Source organism: Saimiri boliviensis, chromosome 9, assembly GCF_048565385.1.
Source record: "Saimiri boliviensis isolate mSaiBol1 chromosome 9, mSaiBol1.pri, whole genome shotgun sequence".
NCBI lineage: Eukaryota > Metazoa > Chordata > Mammalia > Primates > Cebidae > Saimiri > Saimiri boliviensis.
This window is the reverse complement of record NC_133457.1, coordinates 58575428-58596520: the sequence shown is the minus strand read 5'-3', so window position 1 is coordinate 58596520 and position 21093 is coordinate 58575428. Positions and strand designations below refer to the sequence as shown.

General features: G+C 45.7%; 1 protein-coding gene across 1 annotated transcript in view; it reads right to left on the bottom strand.

The window, feature by feature from the left end:
* The window catches only part of TRIM71 (tripartite motif containing 71), an 81284-nt gene that overhangs the window by 19052 nt on the left and 41139 nt on the right, over positions 1–21093 (bottom strand). Inside the window, exon 2 of the mRNA XM_003931004.4 lies at positions 3961–4128. Within this exon, the coding sequence (XP_003931053.3) occupies positions 3961–4128 (168 nt within the window). The remainder of the gene's footprint in view (positions 1–3960; positions 4129–21093) is intronic.

Below are 21093 nucleotides of genomic sequence, written 5' to 3'. Positions count from 1 at the left end.
CAGAAGATTGCTAACAGCCTAGGCAACAAAGCGAGCCCCATCTCTACAAAATACAACCAAAAATTTAGCTGGGCATGGTGAAGCACACCTATAGTCCTAGCTACACAGGAGGCTGAGGCAGGAAGACTGATTGCCTAAAAGCCCAGGAGAGTTGAAGGCTGCAGTGAGCTATGATGACACCACTACACTAGTTGAGTGACAGAGAGAGATGGAGGCTGAGGTGGGTGGATCACCTGAGATCAGGAGTTTTGGGACCAGCCTGGCCAACACATGGTGAAACCCCATCTCTACTAAAAATATAAAACTTAGCCAGGAGTGGTGGCAGGCGCCTGTAATCCCAGCTACTCAGGAGGCTGAGGCAGGAGAATCGCTTGAACCTGGGAGGCAGAGGTTACAGTGAGCCGAGACTGCGCCATTGCACTCCAGCCTGGGCAACAGAGAAAGACTCCATCTCAAAGAAAAAAAAAAAATAGTAACCCAATAGAGCCAATCAAGGATGCTAAACACACACAAGTTATGGTTACACAAGGGCTTTCTAGGAAATCACAATCTATGTCGTGTGCCTGGGTGTGGCCTTATAAATTATTAACAGACCTAAAATGCCTCTACCCAAAATGTTCCATGATCTAGTATTAAATTAATATTGGGCACACACTTCCAACTAACACTGGAATCTTACCTCTAGGACTGAGGCCTAGGTTCTCAACACTTATACAGCTGACTGTATGTATTTTGGAAAGTTGAATATGTCAGATAAAATCTTTCTCCCCACCCTCTTTTATTTCTTTTTTTACTTTTTCTTTTTGCTCACCTTCAACTGTCTTGATGGAGTTATAATCTCCCCACATTCTTTTCTCTCCACAGAAAGTGTGAATTTCCACTTCTCTGGGATTCCACCATGTTAACCACTCATGAGTTGTTGCGTGTTCTCCTTAAGCCTCCAGCAAATTGTTACAACTCATTTTTTTCCATCAACAATGGCTTTTCCCACTAAGCACCAGCATTCTCTCAATAATGCTCCAAGCGTTTTCAATCTCCCAGGAGAGTACAAGGTTAATAAAATCATATCACAATCTAGGCAACCTGTGGTTCTTTCTTTTTTTTGTTACAGAGTCTCGTTTGGTCCCCCAGGCTGGTGCGCAGTGGCACGATTTTGGCTCATTGCAACCTTTGCCTCCCGGGGTCAAGCAATTCTCCTGCCTCAGTAGTAGCTGGGATTATAGGCATCCGCCACCATGCCCGGCTAATCTTTTGTACTTTTAGTAGACATAGGGTTTCACCCTGCTGGCCAGGCTGGTCTCAAACTCCTGATCTCACACGATCCGCCTACCTTGGCCTCCCAAAGTGCTGGGATTACAGGTGTGAGCCACCACACCCAGCTGACACCAGTGGCTCTTGAAGTTCCTCAGGTGATGCCACAGTGAAGGCTGGGCACCAGTGTCAAGAAAACATCAGCAGGGTAAGGCATTTATTTGTCAAGGTCCCAACTGTCATGGTATAAAATGAAAGACAAAAACTACTTCATCTGCAGGGACACAGATGCACTGATACATAACAGAATGATACACAGGTGAAGACACTGACAAAGGAGAACAGTGACCCAGAGACACTCAAGATATTTTAAAGCAAATGGGTGATACTGGTGTAACAATGACAGGATTGGCCAGGCGCGGTGGCTCAAGCCTGTAATCCCAGCACTTTGGGAGGCCGAGGCGTGTGGATCACGAGGTCAAGAGATAGAGACCATCCTGGTCAACATGGTGAAACCCCGTCTCTAGTAAAAATACAAAAAAGTCGGCCGGGTGCGGTGGCTCAAGCCTGTAATCCCAGCACTTTGGGAGGCCGAGGCGGGTGGATCACGAGGTCAAGAGACCGAGACCATCCTGGTCAACATAGTGAAACCCCGTCTCTACTAAAAATACAAAAATATTAGCTGTGCATGGTGGCACATGCCTGTAATCCCAGCTACTCAGGAGGCTGAGGCAGGAGAATTGCCTGAACCCAGGAGGTGGAGGTTGCAGCGAGCCAAGATCGCGCCATTGCACTCCAGCCTGGGTAACAAGAGCGAAACTCCGTCTCAAAAAAAAAAAAAAAAAAAAAAAAAAAAAAAAACAATGACAGGATTACTCATTCCACAGAGTCTCTCAAACTTTGGATTTTATGAACCGAACATCATAAAACCTGACTCATCAGAAAAGATTGTTTCAATATTATGCATAGAAATGTGATAGTGGCTGAGGAACTTATTAAATCCTCCCTGTTCTATAAGACACATGATCTCAATTCTTTAGCACTTTCAAAACAATTTTTTTTTTGTTTTGGAGACAGGGTCTTCTTGTTGCCCTGGCTGGAGTGTGTAATCTCGGTTCACTGCAACCTCCATCTCTGGGGCTCAAGCGACCCTTCCACCTATAAGTAGCTAGGATTACAGGCAAGTGTCACACCTAATTCCTATACCTTTTGTAGAGACAGGGTTTCCCCATGTTGCCCAGGCTGGTCTTAAAACTCCTAAGCTCAAGCGATCCACCTGCCTCTCTGCCTCCCAAAGTGGTAGGATTACAGGTGTGAGCCACTGCACCCGGCCAGGATCTTACTTTGAAAACAGCTCATTTATATAATATTCTAGAATGGTTCCTATGCAATTTCTTCTGGAGGATGAAGAACTTTTCTTAACTTTCAAAGTATCCTACAACATAGGGAAAACGTCACAATTTTCTGATTTCCTAAAACCTTGTCACCTGGATCACACAAGATTTAACAACAATTCAGGCACACTATCACATAACTATGTAAGAGAATGTTGCCAGCTCTCAAAGGTATACATACCCCTCCCTAGCCCCAAAGTGATAGAAATTCAACAGAAACAAGGGTTTAAATTACTGGGGATTTATCATCCAGGAAAGGACTGAAGACGCTGAACCTCATATGACGTGCTCCTGCTCACTGATTTCTCACATATAAATAATAAGTCTTTATCATAAAGGTCTCTGCCTAAAAAAATTGGGCCAGGCCTGGTGGCTCATGCCTGTAATCTCAGCACTTTGAGAGGCTAAGGCAGGAGAATTGCTTGAACCCAGGAGGTGGAGGTTGCAGTGAGCTGAGATCACGCCACTACACTCCAGCCTGGGTGACAGAGTGAGACTTTGTCTCAAAAATAAAAATAAGTTAAAGGCATTGGTTGGGCTTGGTGGCTCATGCCTGTAATCCCAGCACTTTGAGAAACCGAGGTGGGCAGATCACCTGAGGTCAGGAGTTCAAGACCAGCTTGGAACAATATGGTGAAACTCCATCTATAGTAAAAATATAAAAATTAGTCGGATGCAGTGGTGCAACGCCTATAATCCAGGCTACCTGAGACGCTAAGGCAGGAGAATCACTTGAACCCGGGAGGCAGAGGTTGTGCTAAGCTGAGATCGTGCAATTGCACTCCAGCCTGGGTGACAGGGCAAGACTCTATCTAAATATAGATAGATAGATAGATAGATAGATAGATAGATAGATAGATAGATAGATAGAAAGACAGACAGACAGACAGACAGACAGACAGACAGACAGACAGACAGATAGATAGATAGATAGATAGATAGATAGATAGATAGATAGATAGATAGATAGACAGATAGCATCATTAATCACTCAGCCTTTCTGCAGTCCTGACTGGAAAGTGCCAGTGTCTGCTTGGATTTCGGGAGGCAGATGGGTGGGACAGGTGCAGGTGGTATGCTGTGGCTAAGATTAGATGCTTGGAAATCTGACCAGTAACTTTGGCCACATCCCTGACATCTTCACGAGACTGCCAGGACCCCTAAAGAGATCGCTGCTGTAGGGATGTCACCTGAGTTCATGTGGGTCACCATTCTACCCCCCCCCCACTGGAATCTGCCCAATTGTCTTTTATGCCACCTGACAGAAAGGGGGACCTGATCCCGTGGGAACTGTGGCAGGGCGCGGAGGGCTCACCTGGATTGCCTGTCTTCCCTGCTGTGCATCCGCCAGCAGCTGGATGGTGAGTGCCCGTGAGTCCTGCAGTGCCTCCTGGAGGTAGATGAAGCTGTGGCCCCCGTGCCGGCCCATTGTGCACTCCCGACAGATGGGCACAGAGCAAGTGTCACAGTACAGGTGCAGCACCTGGGGACCAGAGAGGGGACAAGCATAAATGAGAGATGCAGGATGGGAGAAGGAGGGAAGACAGCAACCACAGGGCCCTGGATCCTGCAACAAAACCGCCCCCTCCCCAACAAGCAAGCGCACCCCATAGGGAGAGGCAGCAGTGGAGTAACTGCAAACACAACTAAAAATACCTACTTCCCTTTTTCTCCACTCTCTCTGCCCCTAATCAAGGAGGAATGGAGATGGGAACACCCGAATGCCACATCCCACTCTAGTCTCATTCAGAACCATAACAGAGACACTTCAAAGGCAGAAACTAAACAAAACAAACCACCCGGCACGAGAGTCTCTCCTGAATCTTAGCTTCATTATCCGGAAAAGTTGTTAAGGCCATGTTGCCTAGTCTGATATTGGTGGCCTGGATGCAAGAATATGCCAGAAGTTTCCTTTGCTGCTCCAGCCTGGATGTGTGAAGCAAGGTTAAGAGCCAGCAACAATCATCCTCACACCACAGCTTGTTGCCTCCCTCCCCATCGAGGTGATTAGTGCAAAGTGCAAAGCATGGTTCTCCCAGGCACTCAAGCAATCTACAGACTTAAGTTTCTGGAACGAAGGCAAAAAAGCTAGTGGTAAGGTCAGCCAGCTCCTTGCCTTTCTTCTTCATGCCAAGTTATTCCAAGGAGTTGAACCTGGGAGGCAGCCAGTGCTGACAGATCTGCTTTATGTGATGTTCTACACTTCCCTGGGGCCCGGCACACTGGGAGGGGGACAGAGAGAGGGAAGGGTTGGCACAACCTTTACCTGCTAATAAATAAGGAGCTCTCAAGAGAGAAAACTCCTTGGCACAGAAACTGGGCCAGTCTCATTATTGTGTATTTCTCCACAGAGCAGGACACTTAGCACCACTCTGTAAATGTTTGCTGGATTGCATTCAAGAGCAGAGATGAAATTTGCCTCTGGTACACCTGGGTATGAGAGGAAGCTAGCTAACATGCAACAGGCAGAGAAGCAGTCTGCAAGGGGCATTCTTCCACATACAAAACATCGCACTTCATCTCCAGGTGAAGACACGAGGTTGAGGGTGTTCAAGGCCACAGAATTAGCAAAGACACAGCAGGGAAGCCAACATGAGCCTTCTGCAGAGCTGGTTCCAACACAGGTATGACACTGACTCTCATGCCCAGTACACAGCACCTTGCTAGGTATGGTGGAGATCCAGGATGCGAGATTCCAGGCGATTCTGCCCAGACTGAATAGGAGCTCATTCTGGTGAGAAGGAGGGCAGAGTGCTGTGGGAGACTGCTGCTTCTTTCCTCCTCCAAGATCTTTATTTTATTAACAACCAAAATATTGGCATGAAGTGTGTCCACTAGAAAAATGCTCCCCCAAATGGTTCCGTCAAGGACAAAAACGTTGCTCCACTCAGCCAAGCACAGAGTTTCACACCTGTAATCCCAGTACTTTGGGAGGCTGAGGCAGGTGGATCACCTGAGCCAGCAACAATCATCCTCGAGATGATTGAGGCAAGGAGCTCGAGACCAGCCTGGCCAACATGGTGAAACCCCATCTCTACTAAAAACACAAAAATTAGCCAGCCTGTGGTGGTGGACGCCTGTACTCCCAGCTACTTGGGAGGTTGAGGCAGAAGAATTGCTTGAACTCAGGAAGCGGAGGTTGCAGTGAGTGAACATCGAACCACTGCACTCCAGCCTGGGTGACAGAGCAAGACTCTATCTCCAAGGAGAAGGAAGAAGAGGGGGAGGATGGGGAGGAGGAGGGAGAGGAGGGAGAGGAAGAAAAAGTTGCTCTTCTCAGGGCTAATTAACAGAGAAGTGTGTAATCATCCAGCATGGGTTAAACTGATTCTCTAGAAACCTTACAATTCAGAAAGAAAAAGGAAAGATTTAGGATATTGTGTTTTTACTTTTGTAAATAAACAGTTCTGCTATAACCAGCAGGATTTATGGATCCTGCTTTTATACAAGGGAAATGTGGTACGGTTCCTAACTTTCCTACCAATTTTGATCACTGCAGTCCTTTGCCAGCCATGATGGCAGACTAAATTTTGGTAGCAGCAATTTGCCTCCTTTAAGGTCAGTTGCTTTTTAAGTTGATCCATCCTTTAGAAATTATCTAATCCTAATAATCTGTTAAATCTAAAATTCTCAAGTAGAAAAGATGCTGATCTGGATAAATTCAGGAAAAATTCCTGGCCGATCCCTTTTTACGATGTGGTGCTAAAGCAATTCTACCAATTTGAACCACATTCCTTTCCTTTCTCTCCATTTGTCATGGGAATAAAGGGATCGCTTCTATGCTGATATGAAGTGTGAAAAAACTTCCATCAGAAACTTTCTTTTGCATGTGAATAAAACATGCCACTAAACATTCAGTGGCCTTCTACTTGTAACAGCTAAGCAACTTTGTCTTTCCCTCTTCTCAAGACAGCTGTACGGACTGAATGGCACTCTCTCCCCTGCTTCTTTTGGACTATGGGCTCTTGAAAATATAACCATCTAGAATGATCTCATCTCCATGGCTAGTGAGTAGAAAAGAACTTCAGGCTGTAAACTTGAGCTTCACACTACCCAGGCTATGGAACCATCTGTCCAGTTACATTTCTTGACCTGTCTGGGCTTCAGTCTCATCTGTGAAATGCAAAGGGCCTGACTAGGTACTTCCAGAGACTCCTTCCACCCCAGAAAACCTATCTATAGAGACTTGACAACAGAAAACAAAGAGCTTCAAAATTAATTTCTAGTAGCTGGACGTGGCAGCTCATGCCTGTAGTCCAAGCTCCTTGAGAAGCTGAGGCTAGAGAAGCACTCGGGTCCAAACTACAAAAAAATTAATTTTTTTTTTAGCTGGGCATGGTGGCTCATGCCTGTAGTCCTAGCTACTCAGGACGCTGGGGTGGGAGAATCCCTTAAGCCCAAGAAGTCGAGGCTGCAGTGAGCCATGACCGCAGCACTACACCTAACCTGGGCAACTCTGTGAGAGTGCAAAACAAAGAACAACAAGAACAAGCAAGTAGTAAGTTCTGGGCTGAGCCAGGATGCCCACTCTAGACTCCAACTGTTCAACTATAAAGAATTAAGGCCATTTTTCTTAGGTTTAGATCATCAACTTAAAATACAGGACCCGGATGATGCTGGACGTGGGCAATCCCCCCATGAATGTTAGGATGGTCTCGATCTCTTGACCTCGTGATCCACCCGCCTCGGCCTCCCAAAGTGCTGGAATTACAGGCTTGAGCCACTGGGCCCGGCCTGAATGTTAGGTTTTACAAGATTCTGCAGACGCAGTGGCCAGAAAAAAAATCCTGGTCAGAACAGATAGTGGCTACTGATGGCAGAGAAAAGCAGGGTGCCCCTCTCACTGCTGTGACCAGCCTTGAGAGCCCAGATATAGGAGTGAAAGGGGTCTCTGAATGCAATCCCTGTCTGGTATCATTTTACACAGGATCGATGCAGTTCTAAGAACCCAGAACACACTGTGGTTTCAGAAGAGCCAGTGCTTTTACAGCTCCAGGCTGCCTGCAGCAGAAGTGGGGGGCAGGGAGCACCCAAATGGTTGATAATAAAAAGCTACCAGTGAGTAAAAAGAATAGCCTCAATGTCCTCGTAATTAGTAAACAACGAATTCTGTAAAAGAATGAATTGTCCAAAAACTATAAAATAAAATCCAGTTTTATAAGCCTTCCAGTTAAAAGTTGGCGCAAAACTTTGGTAAGATTTCACACTTCATTTAGAAGCTCCGCATCTCTTCTAACCACATTTTCTGATCGAAAAACCACAATTTTAGAGCTGTTAAAACAATCAATAGGTAAGGATGTGCATGAGTGCAATTCTGTCTCAAACAGGTGTAAGATTATTTTTAAGGGAATAAACTAGAGCTGTGTGGAGGGTCCTATATAGCCATGAATGGTGGCTCCCGGGAAAGTGGGGGAAGGGACTGGGAAGAACAGGTCGTCTAGCAGCAGGAATTCCAGGGCCTGTTTGGGGCTTCCCGGGCAGATGCACAGACACGCCCCCTCGGGCCTGGCGACAATCCGGCTGCCCCAGCTAAATGGAGGAGGCTTGACCTCTGACCCTGCAAGTGACCACCCTCTTCCCTGCCCCCAGCTTCCAGAACGTCCCACCCTTTGCCTTCCTCTCCCAAAATTTCTAAAATACCAGGCAGAGACAAAGACCTAGGAATGTGAGCCCAGCAGGACAGGAACAGGCGGGGGACTGGGCAGGGGGAATGGGGGAGGGGGGTTAAAGGAAAAATAAATAAATAAAAATACAAAGTAGGCATGTTTGTGCCTTAGCCAGTGTTTAAATAAAATGCTTTGTTAACAAACATGTGCGTACGCATGCATGTGCACATGTAAATACACATGCATCCAGGCTTCTGGAGTCTAGATTTTACACTATCTGTGGCCCAACAAGGAACACACACACCAAGGGACTTCTGTTGGAGCCCCACACATCCCAAAGAATGAGCTTCAGGTTTAAAATACAATTACCCCTATCAGTGAAGAATGTAAGCTAAAAGGACGGAGGAAGGCCCAGATCGCCATTTATGTTCATCAAAATGTCTCAGTTAAAATATATAAACCGCTGGCTGGGTGCGGTGGCTCACACTTGTAATCCCAGCACTTTGGAAGCAGATCACAAGGTCAGGAGTTTGCGACCAGCCCTGCCAACATGGTGAAACCGCCTCTCTACTAAAAACACAAAAATTAGCTGGGCATGGTGGTGCACGCCTGCAGTCCCAGCTATTCAAGAGGCTGAGGCAGGAGAATTGCTTGAATCCAGGAGGTGGAGGTTGCAGTGAGCTGAGATTACGCCGCCACTGCACTCCAGCCTGGGCGAGACAGTGACACTCCATCTCGAAAATTACATATATACCATATATATATATATATATATATATACACACACACACACATACATACACACCACTGTAAACTTTTTAAAGATTAGTTCGATATCTCTTGAAATGACTAAGGACATTTACTTGGCTCCCCACAAACAAGGTTGAACCGTGACACCTGGCAGGATCACCCACCCAAAAGGGTTTCTGAGTTTCCCACTACAGAAATAAAGTGGAAGCACAATCAGATCCAGCAGTAAATGAGGCCCAGAAGCAGCCTTACCTGTGTGTGCTACTCTGCAGGTTCTCACCTGGGACAACAGAGGATTTGTTTTAAAAATGGTAAGTCAAGTTCAAGGGGTAAGTCTAGCCATGAAACAAGTCTGTTAAGTAATATTAAAACGAAACTTTACTTCACTTCACTCAGTCTGAGTGCTTGTCTCTAAAACCCACAGCCCAAACCCGTACCAGAAGCCCCTCCGATCGCTCTGGCCACATGCTGTCCCACAACTTCGGCCTGGATAAATACAAGAAAGGAACTGGGACCCAGTTCATGCACAATCCTCACTCATTCAAGGCAACAGAGCCCAGCTGCAGACAAATTATCCTTTCTTTGGTGGAGCTGAAAGGTGGTAGTGCTTCCAAAACATTTTGCATTTGGCTAGGTAAAAGTATTTGTTCAAATGCAGAAAGTAACACAGTATTTTTTTTAAAAAACTCTCCCTAATGTCTTACTTGTTTCCACTTTAACCATGAAAAAAAAAAAAATCTTTATTCTATGCATAACTTAAGACAAAAAAAAGTTTCTCTTAACTATACTTGGAGAATGTTCTGGGTCACTCCGTGCAGAGATGCCTGGCTTTCTGAATGGCTGCATGGTATGTTGCTATATGGATGTACCACAACTTATTTAATCAGTATATGCTAATAAAATTGTAAAACTGTTTCCTGATTTTTGAAAAATTGCAACAATGGCACAGTTAACATCCTTGCTCTTTACGGAATCCCTAGTGTTCAATCTGGATATATATTGAATTGTTCCATCACTTGATATAATGGTTATCGGGGGGAACCTACTTGCAAAAGCTTGGATAGTAAGAAATCCTTTTCAGTTAGGTTGATCTGCACCCATCTGAAGGGCGAAGTACCAGTTTCTGTTCTCAACACAACCAAACACAAAAGGCCAGCAGGGGGATGCCAGGAGAGGCGGTCAGTATAGACACAGTTCACAGTTGGGACTGGAGTTAAGACCCACTTCTGCTTGGGTAGAAGCCTTTGATGGGTGCCACATTGAAAGGGGGCCTAGAAGAGGAACAGTCCAAGTGAAGAAAAGTCTTGTTGTGTTGTGTTCTGGCAGTCTCAGTACTGTCTGTTAAAGAGATTAACCGGGGGCTGCTTCATGTTACCTCTAGAAATTGAGGGAATCTCAGGCAATATAAAGAACGGTGCGTTAGGAATTAAAACACAGACATACACACTCTGAGACCCCATACAATGGAAGGAATCTCAGGCAATATGAAGGAAGAGGGGTGTTAGGAATTAAAACACACACACATTCACACGTGCAGGCGCACACACACACACTCAAGGCCCCATACAAACCCACAATCCCCTTTCTGCAACTCCAAAATCCAAGTTGATGCTATGGAAAATATTTTCCATATACTATTTGGCAGCAAAACTGATGTACAACAAGGTACTATAGTTATCATAGTATTTTTGACAATCACTGAATACATTTTTACATATTCTTATCACAAAAATAAGTATGTGAGTTCAAAACATGCTGTAAACAGTAAATATATACGATTTTTGGTTAGGCATGGTGGTTTAGGTCTATAATACCAGCATTTTGGGAGGCTGAGACAGGAGGATCACTGGATCACTTGAGCGCAGATGAAGGTTATAGTGAGACATGATCGAACCATGGCACTCCAGCCTACGCCACAGAGCCCAAGACAAACTGTATGTATATATACATACATACATACATACACACAAACACACAAAATTTTTGTCGATAATTTTAAAAACTAGAACTGGTGTGAAAATGATTAATCATTTTTACCTATGTATTTCATTATATAAATTTTTATATATTTCACTACAGAAATGGTAATGTAATTTTGGGGTCCCATTATTTGTATTATGTAAATGCACAGTGTTAACTTTCTAAAATCTGATATTTTTAATGCTGAGACTGAACTGACTCAAAGGTTAAGGTAAGAAATGTATACATACTGTCTGCCTAAATAAGATTCATTCTCAGGCTAAATAAGCAATGCAACATGTGAAGATCTAAGGGGGCAGTGTGTAAGTGGGTGTACAAGAACAGCCTAAAGTGGGGTCAGAGGCATCTACTCATCTCCAACCCAAATGTTTAAGTTCCATGGACAAGGCAATTTGAAAGGAAAACTTGAAATCAGAGAAGGGTGTAGTTATCTGTGCATGTGACCTTAACGCAACTGCTGGTGCCCGGGAAGAAGCAGTTTGACGACCATCAAATGTCATCTGTTAGCATTTGTTCATTTAAAGTTTTTATGTGACTCCAAAAGCCACACCATGATCCCTTTCTCTCTAATTCTCCTTAAAAATTCTTCACTACCAGGCCGGGCGCGGTGGCTCAAGCCTGTAATCCCAGCACTTTGGGAGGCCGAGGCAGGTGGATCACAAGGTCAAGAGATCGAGACCATCCTGGTCAACATGGTGAAACCCCGTCTCTACTAAAAATACAAAAAAAATTAGCTGGGCATGGTGGCGCGTGCCTGTAATCCCAGCTAGTCAGGAGGCTGAGGCAGGAGAATTGCCTGAACCCAGGAGGCGGAGGTTGCGGTGAGCCAAGATCGCGCCATTGCACTCCAGCCTGGACAACAAGAGCGAAACTCCGTCTCAAAAAAAAAAAAAAAAAAATTCTTTGCTACCACTGACTGCTGCTCCCCCAACATTTGCCATTACTCCTCCCTAACAGCAGCCAACCACATCTAGCAAGTCCCTGCTCCCCGAATGCCCCATTCTACAAGGCTTCCAAAAATGCTGCTCATTTCTTCTCCTATCACTTGCTCCTCTGCTTGTGGGACCAGGCCCCAAAATCACTCAGGTCCTTGGTGAAGTGGTCCAGCTTCACCAGCCCCTAAATTATTAATTATTTTCCATCAACACTGCCCTATCCAAAGTCTCAGAGCTCAGAGCCTCAACATACACCTTTCTTCTCCCTGCACGCACCCTCCAGTAGCACACCACCAGCTTTTACTATTAACATACACAAAACACAAAGCACGGACCAGGCATGGTAGCTCACACCTATGATCCCAGCACTTTGGGAGGCCGACCACTTGAAGCCAGGAATTAAAGACCAGCCTGGATAACGTGGTGAAACCCCATCTGCAGAGGCTGCAGTGAGAGATCACGCCACTGCACTCTACCCCACGCAACAGAGCAAGACTCTGTCTCAAAAATGAAACAAAACAAAACTGGAAGTATCATGTTTTAAAAGTAAGTCATCCTGGGCATGGTGGTTCACGCCTGTAATCCCAACACTTTGGGAAGCCGAGGCCGGCAGATCACTGAAGGTCAGGAGTTTGAGACCAGCCTGGCCAACATAGCAAAACCCATCTCCACTAAAAATACAAAAAATTAGCTGGGCGTGGTTACAGGCACCAGTAATCCCAACTACTCAGGAGGCTGAGACAGGAGGATCGCTTGAACCAAGGATGCAGAGGTTGCAGTGAGCAGAGATCTCGCCACTGCCTCCAGCCTGGGTGACAGAGCAAGTCAGAGTCTGTCTCAAAAACAAAACAAAACAAAAAAAACAAAACAAAACAAAACAAAAAAAAACCTAGCAAATTAAAAGGCCAGATAATGAAAATGAGTAGGCTCTGTTTATAGAGTTAAATGTTGTAATTTGGCTGAGCTTACTTGCTGATGTGATAAAAAGAGAAACGACCCCATTTTTTGGCTCACAGGAACTATCACAATTATCAAAAGTGTGAAAATGAGTTCATCCTGGAAGAAAATCATTTTCCCCCAGCAATGACTCTCTGAAGGAAGATGAAAACCCAGATAAGAACAATGGCCTGGGTAGCAGAGCAAATGCCTTCAACCAGTTGTGTCAGAGTCAGACAAAGTCGTTTCACGAATGTCTCTTGCTGCGGTCTGACTGCGAGCACACGACCGTCGATGTGGCCTGAGACACGGTGGCATAACTCATGTATGTAGTTTTCTGTGATGCTGACCACCCTCCTTAGGCTGCTGCAGTGAGATTCACAGGGCAGGAGCAATCCTCCAGGTAAGCCATAAAAGGCAGAGGTTGCAGTAAGGAGGAGATGAGGAGATTCCACCGGGGCACCCCCCACCCCAAGTTGAGCTAAAATGAGCACTTCTCCTGGCCTTTGTAAAGACACAAAAAGGAGAAAAAAAAAAAAACCACTTCATTTAAAAAAATATAATAATGATGTCGCCAAATACCAACTGTGGGACAATACACATGCCAAGTGGAGGAACAGGGATGCATAGTGCGGAATGTAGCTATGCCTGCCATTTCCTTTACCAAGACTTCCCACCTACACCAGACCTGCTGAGCCTGAGCCTGGAGCTCAGGTGGCAGACACTCTGCCCCTGGGGGCACTGGGGTGTCAGAGCCCTGTTGGGCCTGCATCCTGCCTTTCAAAGCAGGGGATCTCGAATAAACATGTTCTCCAAACCCTGCCTCTGGGGACCCAGCTGTTACCAGCTCCCTAGGCCCTTTGGATTTATTTATTTGCTTCCCAGATGAGAATATGCTTTTTAGCTGGCAACTGTGTTATCTTCACCCACCCCACGCAGTATGAAGCAAACTCATGGCCCAGCAGCCCACCACCTTCAGTCTCTCACACATTTCCTGGAGGTTCTGTAATAAAAAAGGCGTCTTAGCCAGGTGTGCTGGCTCACAATCATTTAAGGTCACAAGTTTGAGACCAGCCTAGCCAACATAGTGAAATACAAAAATTACAAAATTAATATAATTTTAATAAAAATTTAAAAATACAGAAATTAGCTGGGCATGGTGGCAGGCACCTGTGGTCCCAGCTACTCAGGGAGGCTGAAGCAGGAGAATGGCTTGAACCCAGGAGGCGGAGGCTGCAGTGAGCCAAGATCTCACCATTGCACTCCATCCTGGGCGACAGAGCCAGCCTGGGTGACAGAGCAAGAATCCATCACAAAAATAAAAAAAATAAACAAACAAACAAACCTACATAGAAGAAACTTAAAGACATTATGACTGGCGGAAAAAAGCCAAAAGCAAGAGAATATATTGCATAACTCCATTTATCAATATATGAAGGTAAAACTCAATGTTGAAGAAATCACCACAGTAATTGCAGGTGAGAACAGGGGAAGTAGAGGGATACCCAAGGGAACCCTTCTGGAGTGAGGGGAATAATCTACATCTCGATGAAAGGAGTGGTTACACAGGTATACAACAATCATCAAAACTAAAAATTAGCCAGGCATGGTGGCGCACGCCTGTAGTCGCAGCTGAGGCAGGAGGATGGCCTGAGCATAAGAGTTCCAGGTTGCAGTGAGCCATGTATGTATGCACCACTGCACTCGGCCTGGGCAACACAGCAAGACCGGCTCAGAAAAAAAAAAGGTTCAGTTATACTCCTCCCTCCCAAAATTGAGGGGAGAATCCTTCCACTGACAACCTAAGTGTTGAAGTGGGTGATGCTTGGAGCCTGGCCACAGCGCAGCACTCTTCATAGCTAAGGACCTAATAAAATACTCATGGAGCCCATAAATGAGTTAACTCCAATGGCCCCACATAATTTACTTCTAATAGATTGCTACCATTCTTTCCACAATGTTCCCATTAGGTACTATTTTTCCTTTGCCCTCTACTATAAATATTATCTTAAATTCTATCTCGCAAGAGGCAACCTCCCTGGAGGTTTTGAAAAAATTAGAACCCTGAGTCCCGATTTACAGCACCACAGGCGGCCAGCGGTCATACAAAGCCGTATGAAATCATTAGTGTCCCAGCTGCCGTTCCGGCATGCATCTGACCTCTGATGTACTAATGAGTGTCCCATGCAGCTTCCAGCAGCAAATAAAGGAGATGTGATCCAACACTGAGATCACTGCCCATGTAAATTATACATTTTTAAACTGGACGCAAAAAGACAGATTTGGACGTAGACACACAAGTTTTCCTGCCGCCTCCAAGGTTGCAAAAGCAAGGCACAATTTTAATCTGTTGTTTTTACAGACAATAGTCCGTGGTACTTTGGGGCTGACATTTAAAAAATGGTCAGACTCTGTAGGTGGGCCATGTAACTCAGTCCTCGCCTCTTAAACAGCGGGCAACAGTGTACACCTGACACCTTTTCAGTTCCTAAAGAAGCCAAGTAAGTTTCAAGAGCCCATGTGGCTGAGATGGTGTAGAGAGGCAGATTTTTCTTAAGCAAGGAAAGGTACTCATCTGGGTAAAACTGTCCTGAGAAGAGAAGCAGAAATACTCAGATGAGAATACACTAGTAATAAAAACCAGTGATAGTAAATTTCACTGGTCATGTTCTCTATCTTCAACACAACCTAACATTTCCCTCCTCTCTGCAAGTTCTATCATCTTGTCTGGGTCCCCTGTGTTACTTAGCTGCCTTCTGTCTTGACTAGGGTTAGTGAATGAAGGTTATGCCATGGCCCGTGTCCATTGTCACATGAGTTGATAAGGCTTAGAGCTAGTTACCTTTCTAAGCAATGCCTCAAAAAAAATAAAAAAACCAAGCAGTTAACTAAATAATTTTATTTGGCCGGGCGCGGTGGCTCAAGCCTGTAATCCCAGCACTTTGGGAGGCCGAGGCGGGTGGATCACGAGGTCGAGAGATTGAGACCATCCTGGTCAACATAGTGAAACCCCATCTCTACTAAAAATACAAAAAAAACTAGCTGGGCGTGGTGGCGCGTGCCTGTAATCCCAGCTACTTAGGAGGCTGAGGCAGGAGAATTGCTTGAACCCAGGAGGCGGAGGTTGCGGTGAGCCGAGATCGCGCCATTGCACTCCAGCCTGGGTAACAAGAGTGAAACTCTAAATAATTTTATTTTAATACAGAGTTGTTCATAGACAGGAATTATTTTAAATTGGGAAATGACCAATCATGGGAAGCAGTAGATTGCACATACATGGCCTCTGTGAATTCTCTTAATGCCAAGAAGTGCCTACACTGCAACAGGGATTGCTGATGCTCATGTGGGCTTCGGGGGTGTGGAAGGGTGGGTGCGGGGGTATGTCTGTGAATTATGGGGATCTGTCCCCAAACCCAAACCCAAAGTCTGGGCTCATCTATGGCATTCCCCAAAACTGCACCTGTCAAGGAGAGTATTTAAAACAGAGAGAAACTAGACACACTCTCGCAGTATGTCATCTTACCCCCAACATTCCAGCAATTACCAGAGCCTTTGACATCTTTCTCTGTAATTAAAAGGTAAACTGAGCGAGAGCAGAGCAAACACCTCCAGTGCAAAAACAAGGGAAGGGGGGATGATTCGTCTTGTAAAGAAAATGATTTTTATTTTTTGTAGAGACAGGGACTCACTTTGTTGCTGAGACTGGTCTTGAACTCCTGAGTTCAAGTGATCTTCCCACCTCGGCCTCCCAAAGTATTTGGATTACAGGCGTGAGCCACCACGCCTGGCCAATGATTTATTTACTGTCTGTGTACAATGGCTCACAGCTGTAATCCCAGCACTTTGGGAGGCCGAGGTGGGCAGATCACCTAAGGTCAGGAGTTTGAGACCAGCCTGGCCAACAGAGTGAAACTCCGTATCTACTATTTAAAAAAAAAAAAAAAAAAATTAGCCAGGCATGGTGGCGCATGTCTGTATCCCAGCTACTCAGGAGGCTGAGGCAGGAGAATCACTTGAAGTTGGGAGGCAGAGGCTGCAGTAAGCAAGGTTGCAGTGAGCTGAGATCCTGCCACTGCACAATCTCATTCACAAAGTGAAGTGACCCTGGAAAGCCTGGAAAGCCAGGGAATCCAGGCACCCAGACCAGCAGCATTCCGGGCATGGAAATGTCAACTAAATGGTAATAAGATACAACCAGAAAAAAGACCAACATTTGGGGACACTACAGAAAACCACCAGAATCAAACTCCTCTTTAGAACCCTGAAGTTGGCCAGGCCTGGTGGCTCACCGCTGTAATCTCATCACTTTGGGAAGCTAAGGCAGGTAGATCATCTGAGGTCAGGAGTTCAAGACCAGGAGGTCACTATGGTGAAACCCTGTCTCTATGAAAAATATAAAAATCAGCCAGGCATGGTGGTGGGCACCTATTGCTCTAGCTACAGTGAGCCACTGCCTCATGCCACTGCACTCCAGCCCAGGCAACGCAGCAAGACACGGTCTCTACAAGACCAAAACAACAACAACAACAAAAACACCAACTGAAGTCACAGTACCACTCATATTTTTCCTCTTTTGGCAAACGATGGTAATGAGAAATAATTTCAATTGTCAGATATGAATGTTTCTCAGAAATCCTACCTCATTCCAACAGATGAAGCAACAGAACTTGTGCAACAGGAACTCACTGCCCAGACTCAGCAGGCCATGAAGCCTGGAGAAACCCCATACTTCTGCCCTATAAAGGTGGCAAGGAGCAGAACCTGACCTTACAACCCCATCAGACATGCAGGGTCAACTTCACAAAAATGGAAGATGCCAGACCTGCTGTGATGGGAAAAAGAAAATTCACAACCTCTTAGCTGGTGAAACAATCAATCAGGTGCTATCAGTTATGAAATCGAAGTTTTCAGGAGGCTTTTCTAAATCCTCAAATTAGCCTTTACTTGGGTCCTGAAATTTCTGTCTTGCTCCATCTGCCCTGAAAAAGTCACCCTTACTTTGTCTATCACCTAAAGTCAGGAAAAGGTGATACACATGGCAGAAGAAATCTAAATATTTGGCTCTGTCCTTCCCTCAAATTGTTCTGACGCCTTATGTGGCTTTTCCTTTGTCTTTCTACAATACTCATCCCAATGCATCTAAAACTATTCCCCAAGAAGAGGTCAGGGAGGCTCCGGCTGTTCAGCTGGGCCTCCTGGCTCTCCCAGAACTTCCTACTCCTGGGCCTCCAACTCTATCTGTTTTAGAGGCAGTTTTTGGGTTTGTCTGTTTTGTTTTTTTTTTTTTTTTTTTTTGGACGGAGTTTCGCTCTTGTTACCCAGGCTGGAGTGCAATGGCGCGATCTCGGCTCACCGCAACCTCCGCCTCCTGGGTTCAGGCAATTCTCCTGCCTCAGCCTCCTGAGTAGCTGGGATTACAGGCACGCGCCACCATGCCCAGCTAATTTTTTGTATTTTTAGTAGAGACGGGGTTTCACCATGTTGGCCAGGATGGTCTCGATCTCTTGACCTCGTGATCCACCCGCCTCAGCCTCCCAAAGTGCTGGGATTACAGGCTTGAGCCACCGCGCCCGGCTTGTCTGTTTTTTGAGATGGAGTTTCACTCCCAAGCTGGAGTACAACGGTGCAATCTCAGCTCACTGCAAACAAGCAGTGCAGTGCTCAAGCGATTTTGCCTTGGCCTCCCAGGTATGGGGATAACAGGGGCATGCCACCACACCCAGTTAATTGTTTGTATTTTTCATAAAAACAGGGTTTAATCATGTCAACCAGACTGTTCTCAAACTCCTGACCTCAGGTGATCCACCCACCTGGCTTCCCAAAGTGCTGGGATTACAGGCATGAGCCACCACGCCCAGCCTAGAGACAGCTCTTAAACTTGGTCTGTTCACAGACTCAGAGACTATGAGGCCACAGTATCCTTATCAAGTGTGCTGTGTTTACTGCTAATTTTTATACTATTTACATCAGATTTAAGACTATGCTAAAAGCCTTGAAAGAAAAAACAACTTGAGAAGCTTCTAGTCCCTTAGAGGTGCTGGTTGGTCAGTCTGGACAAGTCTGGTTTGCTCATGATGTCTAGGCCTAATTGTAAACAGCACCCCCTTTCACTCTCAGACATGGCCTGATTTGGAAAATATACCCCTAGAGAGAATCAGTAAGACAAATGAGGAATTAGCTGGTTCATGCCTGTAATCCCAGCACTTTGGGAGGCTGAGGCAGGCGGATCACCTGAGGTCAGGACTTCAAGACCAGCCTGACCAATATGGTGAAACCCCATCTTTAAAATAAAAAAAAATAAAAAGACAAATGAGGAATTAACCAAAATACAATTGACTCTTGAACAACATAGGTTTGAAATCCAAGGGTCCACTTACACATGGATTTTCTTCTTCCCCTGCCACCTCTAAGACAGCAAGAGTAACCCCTCCTCTCCCTTGTCTTCCTCAGCCTACTCAACATGAAGACAAAGAGGATGAAGGCCTTTATAATATTCTACTTCCACTTAATAATAAACAGGCCAGGGCACAACTTTGGGCCACCTTGTGTTGAGGAATCAGAAAACCTGCGTTCAAATGTTGAGTCATCCTTCTCCAGCTCGTTTGGATAAACTGGCTCACTGAGCTGTTTTCACCCATAAATAGGGATACTACATTTCCTCTCGGGTGGTGGTGAATTCATCCTAGGATAGTACATGAAATCCAAAAACGTCTGTGGCAGTTCGAACAGAAAGAAAAGGCATCATCATGGGCCCATAAAGGTTCCGGCCTGGTAAGGAGCAAGGCAAGTTAAATCACTGGGCTTGCAAGGCAGGACAGCCAATGAGCCATGAGGGCACTCCTGCCCTAGGTTCTCCAGGTTACTCTGTTTGCCCATTGAAAAGAAGGTTGAGGGCAATGGCTCACACCTGTAATCCCAGCACTTTGGGAGGTCAAGGTGGGCGAATCACAAGGTCAGGAGTTTGGGACCAGCCTGGCCAATATGGTGAAACCCCCTCTCTACTAAAAAAATACAAAAATTAGCCAGGCATGGTGGCAAGTGCCTGTAGTCCCAGCTACTCGGGAGGCAGGGAAGTGCTTGAATCCAGGAGCCACTGCACTCCAGCCTGGGCGACAGAGCAAGACTCCGTGTCAAAGAAAAAAACAAAATGAAAAGAAGGTTGAGAGAGTTCATAATAAGTAAGATTGGAGGAAAGCGTGCTGAATGATGACCTCTGACCCTACAAGTCCCAAATTCCTCTGCAGGAGGCCAGTGACTCCACTCCTATCTATGTCCAGTCAAAAATAGCCTTTCACCCCTTTCACCCTCCACCAGAGGTCCTATTTCTAACAACCATTTCCTTATTGCCTCATCTTGGCACTATGATGCCCTCGTCCTCAGCGGGAGATGCCAGCTACCCATCTTGGGGCATCTCTCCTGTATGCTATCCCTCTGAATTGTGGGTTGTTTTATAAACAATACGGAGGCAGGTAATTACCCTGTGTACCAGGTGCGGCATCGTCAGCTTATACTGGGTTCCCTCTGAGATCTTTCCTCCTCTGTCTCAGCCAGGGTCTCCCTCCTGCTGTGCTCCCCAAAACAACAATCCCTGAAGATGAATCTACAGTCTGGGACAAGTCCCTCTGGGGAATATTGCTTCTCCCAGACACTTTCCAAAGGACTGACGGGCCAAAGATCTGAGTCTCCATCTTACCCTGGTGTGTTCTCTGAGCGGCAGCAAAAGAGGAGGGTCGGAGACAGGTCAGAGACAGATTGCACCACACCCCTTTAAAATCCTCCAGAGGCTCCCCACTTCACTCCTGGGGTGTGGGGTCACAGAGTTCGGCTGGGCCATCCTGGACTCCCTGCTGTTCTCTCCTTCTGAGAATCATGCCCTTCCCCGCCCCACAGCTGCCCCATATCTACCTCCCTAGCCACTTTCCCCTCTACTAAACACAACACTGGTACCCCTCACTTCCACCCCTTACCAGCTTAACTTCCCTCATAGCCCTTTTCAAACGCGAAAGTGTGTATCTAGTTATTTGTACACTGCTGGTTAAAATTTAAGTACAGTAGTTCCTCTTGCCCTCGGGGATACGTCTAAGACCCCTAGTGGATGCCTGAAAACATGGACAGTACCAAACCCTACATAGACTATGTTTTTCACTATCCATATATACTTATGATAAAATGTAATTTATAAATTAGACACAGTAAGAAGACTAACAACCACCGATAAGAAAATAGAGCAATTATATTTAT